This window comes from Ciconia boyciana, unplaced genomic scaffold, assembly GCF_034638445.1.
Source record: "Ciconia boyciana unplaced genomic scaffold, ASM3463844v1 HiC_scaffold_111, whole genome shotgun sequence".
In the NCBI taxonomy this organism is placed as follows: Eukaryota; Metazoa; Chordata; class Aves; order Ciconiiformes; family Ciconiidae; genus Ciconia; species Ciconia boyciana.
Window position 1 is genome coordinate 17,299 of NW_027328479.1, and position 7,702 is coordinate 25,000.

At 55.3% G+C, this 7,702-nt stretch overlaps 1 protein-coding gene across 1 annotated transcript; it reads left to right on the forward strand.

Moving 5' to 3' along the window:
• Positions 1 to 419: 419 nt before the first annotated feature.
• On the forward strand, positions 420 to 7,570 carry LOC140646015 (SUN domain-containing protein 3-like; the record flags this gene model as incomplete). Its single annotated transcript, XM_072849442.1, has 7 exons — positions 420 to 526; positions 1,829 to 1,888; positions 4,626 to 4,797; positions 5,369 to 5,453; positions 5,846 to 5,961; positions 6,816 to 6,983; positions 7,478 to 7,570. Coding segments are annotated over exons 1-7 (801 nt in total), but the record flags the coding sequence as incomplete, so codon positions are not given.
• Positions 7,571 to 7,702: the final 132 nt, after the last annotated feature.

A 7,702-nucleotide genomic window follows, 5' to 3' on the forward strand; every position in this document is an offset into this window, starting at 1 on the left:
CTCAGGCTGCAAGAAAAGAGCCACCAAGATGAACCTGAGCCCCGCGAGACAAAGACGGAATGTACTTGGTGCCTGGCTTCAGGCCCCTCAGAAGGCCTTCCTTGTACAGAGTGTCAAAGGCAGCAGCTAGGAAAGGTTTCTTGTAGCTCCCAAATCTATCACTCTTCAGTGGGAATGCAAAGAGCTGCCCCCTTCGTCGGAGACGTTCTGGTTTTGTAGGCTTTCTTCCCTTGCGGAGAGGAGTGCAAAACCTGCTCCCTGTCAGGTTGGACTTTGCCTCGAAACGTGGTGCTGCCTTTTCTATTGTGACATCGCCCACCGCCATTGATGTCACAAAGCGTCGTCGGCGCTGAGGTAGACACAGCTGGGCATAAGATCGGGGTTGGCCCTGGGCCTTTGTCACTCTCGGTCTTGAGGGAATGGAGATCGCGGAGGTTTTGGCTTGCTCCCGAGCAAGCAGGATGCCTGGTGCTCGCACCTCAGCAGATACGGAGAGACAGCCGTGGAAGGCCCACGACCTGAACGGGTACGTTTGAAAAATCCTCCTCTCCTTTCCTCAAGTGTATTTTCCACCTCATCCGCTGGGGGTGAGCGGGTGGCGGGTGGACAGGGGAAGAACACAAGGGCAGCCCGAGAGCTCAGTCTGGAGGTGGTGGAAGGCAGCGGCAGTCTCTTCGGTCTCTTCCCAAATGCCAGGACTAGGCCTAGAAAGCAAAAGGAGGTCTCTGCGAAATGAGGGACGGGTCCATTTTGGATCGCACGGAGGGAGTCCCAAGCGGTTGCCCAGATACATGCTGCCGTAGTAATTGCGAGAGCTTAGCACAGTCCTGTATTGCGCTCTGCAGCACGGGTTATGTCCCTGAGCTTTCCTGGTTTTCCTTTCGACCCAAACCAGAAGGACACCAATGTTTCCTCTGTTGGCAGTGGATTTGACTTGTGTTCCTGACAGATGAGGTTTCCTTTGGAAACCTGGTCAGCTCCTCACCAGTGGTCTTGCCTTAGGAAAAGCAGCACAAGATCCTCTGAGGGGTGCAAGAAGTTTTCTAGTAAAACGAAAGGGGTCTGTTTATTCCTGATGAAGTGTACACTGTAAGCCTTTCGAGAGCCTCCTAGACCAGGCAGGAGGCGTTTCCATCTTGCAGAGCCGTGTGTGCTGTCTCTTGGCAGATCAGGCTTCAGGGGAGCAGGGCCTACCCACCAGGGTGTTTCTTTGGCGTCTCCTTGGTTCCCCACGGATTACGAGCACGCCTTTACATTCAACCCTCCCTCCCTCCCTCTTTCCCCAGTCTGCATTTGTGTGCATTTATGCCAAGAAAAGGGCCAGTGATAAGCCGGCTGCTAAAGAAATGCTGCTAGAGGGGACACTCACAACCCCTGCTGCCTTGCAGGCTGTTGAACTGTAGGGGTACAGGCTGAACCTTTTCTTGAGAGGGCGTGGAGAACAGCATCAGCACAAGTACCGATCGGATGGTGGGCGGGAGAAACAGACGTTCGTTATGTCCCTTCCATTTCCAAAGAATCCCTCTCCACCTCCACAGGCGTGAAGTATGGCCGCAGCTTTTGCTGCAACTCCTCCTCCTAGTCCAGAGTCAATCTGGAGCCCTTCATCCCTAACGAAACAGTGCCAATCGCTGCCGTACCAAGGGCCCCACGGGTGCAGTTGGTGACAACTCCACCACTGACTCGGGCTTGTGCGAGACCAAGCCAATCCTCCCGCCGGGAACGCCAGGTTCAAGACCTGCAGTCCCTACTGCTGCTCTCGAGTCTGCTGCTGAACTGCACGGGTACCGCCAGCTTCACCATCCTTTTCCTCCTTGCTGCTCCGCAGGAAAACAGAAGGCTCTGAAGACGGTGACCCTGGCGCTGCTTGTCAGTCTGTTCTCTTTCGGTGAGTCTCTGTAGAGCTCAGACCTGAGGTTGGTGCTTCAGGAGGTCCCCATTTAGGAGGGCTCCATTCTGCCCTGGTCCGTTTCCCCTGCTGCGACCAGAGGAGCCCAGCTAAGAGCAGAAAGTCCCCAAGAGAGGTGTGCCAGTCCCCCCTGCTTCAGAGGAACGGGTGTGGGGGCGAGGAAGGGGTGACTTGCCTTCCCCAGGAGGGCTAAGCCAGTTCTCTTGAGCTGTGGGAGAGGCAGTGGCTAACCTCGCCTGCCCCAGGCGACTGAGCAGCTTCTGCAGGACAAGGAGCATATTCCAGCGGAGGGAATGTCCGTCTGTTGAGGAGCCCCCACGCCATCATGACCTCTTGCAAAGACTACAAGAGGAGAGACCACTATGGCACCTGGGAGAGACACGCAAAGGGGAGCGGGCAGCCCGAGGCATAAGCCCAAGTTCTTAGACCAAGTTCTTAGTGTAGGGAGAACTTTGGTGTATGTCTGACAGGTGTTTACCGCGTGGGACAGCTTGGCGAACAAAGCCTCTGGAGGAGGACTGCAGCAGTATGCCACGCCTACATCTCCTCCTGTATTCAGCCTCTCCAACAGCAGGTGACATTTAGGTTTCTTCAGATCAAGACTGGCTCTGCCAGCGTAACTCCAGGGCATAAAGTGCCACTCATTTAAAGCCCGTGGCTAGGGCTAGGTACAGTAGCCACCCTGGCAGGTCATTCAGGTGAAGGTCAACTGGACCGAATACGTAAAAGAGGTGGCATGCACCTCTTGACCTATCGAATGAAGGCCCGACAAATGGTAGAAGGCTTTGTAGGAAAGATGATGTTTAACTGGAAGCCGTGCCCAAGTCAAAGAGGGAAGCTTTCTGGAAGAAGACAATGCCCAGTGTGAGTTGTCTTCTGTCTTGCCTGCCGGTCCACAGCGGCGTTTCCGCAGTGTACGCTAGCGGAGCAGCCGAGCACAAACAGGCATGGTGTCTGCAACTCCTTGTTTCCCGTGGCTGTACAGAGACTGTTGTTGTGCGCTGCCTTTGTTTCTGCAGAAGGTCTGTTTCTGTCTGGAATGACTGTTCCCTTAATTGTCGTTCCAGGAGCGCTTGCACCTCCCTGGAGGGGACTGGAAGACTCGGAGGTAAAAACGATTTCCCCTTGACTAGACGGTTCTTCAGAGGAGCTCTGCCCCTCGGCCCCAACAGCACATTGTTTATGTCCTGCCTCACACAAACTTCACCTGGCACAGCTCCCTGAGCTTCTCCCATCACCCCTTCTTCCCTTCTGCCAAGCGGTGCGCTGTAGCTCCCCACGTCCATTAGGGGACTGGGGCCACCCATCCGTCCACCCTTTCGCTTGGGCTGGGCTGTTCGCAGCTCCACCTTCCTAACGCCTCAGAAGGGGAATGGTAGCCTTCTCCATCCTGCATCTGTTTCTCTCCCTCGATGCTTGGGAGTAGCTGCTAGGAGACACCTCTGCTGCTTTCCATTGCTGGGCTGCAATAGGGAGCCCCTGCAAGCAGCATTGGCCCCTGGAAGGAGAGGAGAGGCCAAGGGAAAGAGAGTCTTCTCTCAGGCTGAGGTCAGTGTAGGCAGCAGTTGCCCGTGAAGACCTTTGCAGGGGGGCAAGGTTCAAGTACTGAGGGCAGCCTTGCAACTGCCACAGTCAGGCGGAGAGGGAGAACAGAAGTGTATTTTCTCGAGCAAGCAGAAGAGGCTAGCCGAGGCAAGGAACATGTTATGCTAAGAAAGGAGAAGAGGGAGCCGCAGGAGAGAGGGGGAGGAAAAAACGGAGAGCCGAGATACTGGCAACCAAGCACAGGAAAGGCAACTGGGGCAGAGGGCTCTAGGCCTGGTCCAGGAGAGCTCTCCCCGTCTCCCTTAGATCGTGTCTCGCTAGTCTATCCCTAACGCAGAGAAGGAAAAGGAAGGAAGCGGCGAGAGGGTGGCAGAGGAACGCTGCAGTCACTATTAACCAGCACCCTTTAATGGACTGTTGGAGAGGGGCGTGCTGTAGGCAAAATGCTGCTTCTGATCCGAGTGGGACGGGAGGAGATTTTGGGGAGTGGCCCGGAGGACTGAGCAGGCCAAGGCTGTGGAGCACTGGGAGAGAATTAAAGGAGCGGGGCAGGGTGATTCAGTAGGACCAGTGTTCGAGGAGGGGAACAAAGAGCAAAACAGGGGAGAGAGCTGTTGCTGAGAAGAAGCGTTTGGCAACGGCAACCGCGTTCCCTTGCTCTTTGTGTGTCTTGCAGCCTTCTCTGTTTATGTCTGAGCTGCATGCGCAGCAGGAATTGGGAGATTAGACTGGGCAAACATACGCGGGATCGGCATGCTATGCCGCTGTTGGCTACCTCTTAAATTGCAGCAGCCTGCCTTGAGACATCTTTTAAAAGAAAAAAACTGCGCACCTCTTGTTTCTGTTGGTATTTTCTATAGGAACTGCCACCCGCACCCCTTCAAATCTGCTCTTGCACGGCTTTGATGATACGTTGGCACTTGTGATAGGGAAAAAGATGGCTCCGGGCCATCTGAGACGTTCAGCAGTTCCCCAAAATGTGCCCGGGCAGCCGGGAAGCAGCTTCTCAGCCCGAAGCTCTGAGAACTTCAGAACTAACTCTCCCAACCGCTTATGACGTGGTTAGCCTGCCAGTCATCCAGAGCCAGGCTTCTCATCTCGCTCGCATCCCCGCGGCGTCCGAGAGGCCAGCCACAACACTTACAGTCTCTCCATTGCTCACTTTTTCTAGGCCAGCAGGGGACGAGTTAGGAGAAGCGCTGAGCGAAACCCTGACCCTGCAAGAACAGCTACGTAAGCTCCAGGAAGAGCTCTATCACCTGCGATGGAGCGTAAAGGATGTCGCCGAGCGTGCTCTCCAGGAAGCCTTGAAGCAGGCTAAGCTCCCAGGCTTTACCGGATGGGTAAGGGCATGCTGCAGAAGGCGCTACTGAGAGGTTTCTTTCCTCCCTCCGGCATGTTCCCTGTCATAGCTAGCCAAAAGGCTGGTGCTGCTGGAACAAGTGCTGTGCATTGCCACGCCTCCTTTTCCTGTCGCTCCACACTTCCTTATGGGGGAAGAGAGAGCCGTGACGGGAATGACAGTTGTGTTAGTCGTACCTTCCTCTCCGTCCAGATCTGGGGTCCTCCTCAAGGGAGGACCGGGAAGAAAGAATGGTCTCAGCAGTCCATAGTTACCCCAGTCCCATCTCAGGCCCAGAAGGCTTGTCTGTCCGTGCTGCCTGGCATGGGGCATCTCCATAGGAAAAGCCCGTTCCCGCAGCTTCAGCATTCAGAGCATTGGAGTGAGCAGCCCCTCCATTCTGATACCCGTCAATCAGAGTAGAGCAAACCTGGGAGGTTTCCGGGCAATTCCGGCGTTCCTTACATCTGAGTTTAACCTTGTCGCAGTTCACCTTGGCTGGCCGTGCAGGGGAGCTGCTTGCCCCGTTCCTTTTCCTTCTAACCGGCGCTCTCCTTTGTGTTCCTTCCCAGGCTGTTCAAGAGATAATCAATCACGTCTTGGAGAAGCTGGAAGAAAACCGAGTCCCGATGCCTGATTATGCCCTCAAATCATCAGGTGCCGTGACGCTGTACTAACAAACCCGTTCCAAAGCGCTCCCTTGTCCAGCTTGACAAGACAGGCATTGGAACGCGCCCAGTGGCAGGAGAGAAGGGGCGAGAAGTCAAGGGCCACCTCGTGCCCTAAAAATGTACCCACTGACAGAGTCTGTAACGGGCCAGACCACATCTGAAGAGCAGAAAGCCTAGTGCACATTCTTGTCTTTTCCCACGGCCCCTTACGACAGCTCGATGAGCGTCGTGCTGTGTGCTCCAGACGGATCATGCCAGTAAGAAAGAGGGGAATCCCACTGTAGGAGACGGATGACTACTTAGAAGCCTTTTTCAAGTCAACAGTGCAACGTTCCTCCTGACATTGCTCGATGATCGTGCTTGTGTTCTACTTTCCAGGGGCTGCTGTCATTCATTCAAGGACTTCTCCGTCCTTCAAGAATACGAAAGGAAAAGTCTTGTTGTTTTCCCTGCCGGTGCTGGATTACGTGAGGTCTCCGGAGCTTATTCTTGAGGTAGGAGCACCAAGAAACAGAAAAACAAAGGTGGGAGGGAGGAACCAAACACGCTGCTGAGAGTTGCCTTTACCCTTGTCTTTGCTCCTCGAAGCCTTCTTTTCCTGCCGCCTTCTTGCATGGACCTACTTGCCTCCTGTGTCTCCCTGCTGAGTAGTTCCTCTCCCAATGCGCCCCAGGTCCTCCACGCGAGCTTCTAACAGGCTAGCTCGGTCCTGCAGTCTTTGTCTTCCCAGTCACCGGGAAAACTGTCAGCATGGCACGGAAGGAGAACAGAAAAGGTGCCTGCAGAGGTCTAGAGTGTGAGCTCGCCCGGGGCTCTTAGTGAGCACAAGCAGGTGCTGAGAGCCTGCACTGCTGCAGGGCCCCACGTTGTGTTTGCAAGCCGTCCTGGCACTGCTGCTGAGCTGCCTGCACAAGCTGAAGAGCTGGCTGGTGCCAGCGGAAGGAGGTGGGACTGGATGAGAGGGAGCGATTGCTTCCCCTTACAGGAAGGGCTCATCCAGGTGGGGTCTTAGTCGCCACCTGCTCTGGGCAGGTGCCTTTCAGCCACACCACCCCTTGCTTGTTCTTGGCGAGTTGCTCCCGGACCGGGAGAGGCCGGAGAGCTTCTACAAGTAGCGCACCCAGCTCCCTGCCATCGAAGTGCTTCTGCGCTGAAGGGATCTGGTGACGCGTCAATTCGCATGACTGCTTCTCTGTTCGGTACCCGCAGGGTCCGACCGGAGGCAGTGGCTGCGGTTCAGAGCAGAGCTGATTGGCCAAATCAGTTCTTAATCCTCTGATGCTCCCAGCAGGAACGAGAGCCAGGGCACCCTTCTCCACGTCAACGTAGTTTCTTTTTCTCCTTTCAGCCTGAAAATCATCCGGGAAACTGCTGGCCCTTCCCAGGAAGTCAGGGACACGTCTTCATCAAGCTGTCGGTGACAATCATTCCCAGAGCAGTCACCATGGACCATGTTTCAGGGACAACGTTCCATGGAGACAGCATCTCCAGAGCTCCAAAGGACTTTGCTGTCTACGTACGTGATTTCTCTAGAGTGGGGGCGGGGGCAGTTCTAAGCAGGGGATGAGTACGGGTCAAAGAGTCCAGCGGCCTGCGGCTTCCTCCGGGCTCGCAGAAGAAACAAGCTCCTTGGAGTTGTATGCCTCTTTTATCCAATGTAGCCCTCAAAAGGAAGCTTCTGGGGCGAGATGGAACTCCAGGAGCCACAGGGAAAAGGAGCTGGCACAGTGCACGGTCCTAGACCCTCTTGGCTTCCCATCCCAGTGGGCATTTGTGATCCTCAGGTTACCCCCCTCTCACTGGGAACGTCTGCGCCTTTTCTGACTGGCAGCTTAGACGCGTTGAGTAGGCAAGCGTGGCATGCTACCTGGCTGCAGCTCCTTGTCTTCTCCTTGCGCTCATCTTCCTCGGACTACGTAGCTGAAATAAACCAGTACGTCATGGACTGAAGTGAAGTCTTCCTACGGTGTACCAGGCGCTCTTGTTTTCTCCACCCCCGTCTCTCTCTAGGGCCTGAAGGAAGAACATGAGGAGCAGGGAACGTTCCTGGGACAGTTCACTTTCCAGGCGGTGCTGAATCCCAGTCAGACCTTCCAGCTGAAGGTATGGGGACAAAGAGGGAGGAGAATTGTAGGAGAGGAGGAGAAATGCGGTTAGCCGGGGAGAAGCTTCCCTGCCAAAGGGCTATAGGCAGCCCTCTCCTTGAGCGCGTGCCACGCTGGCCTTTCTTCTGCT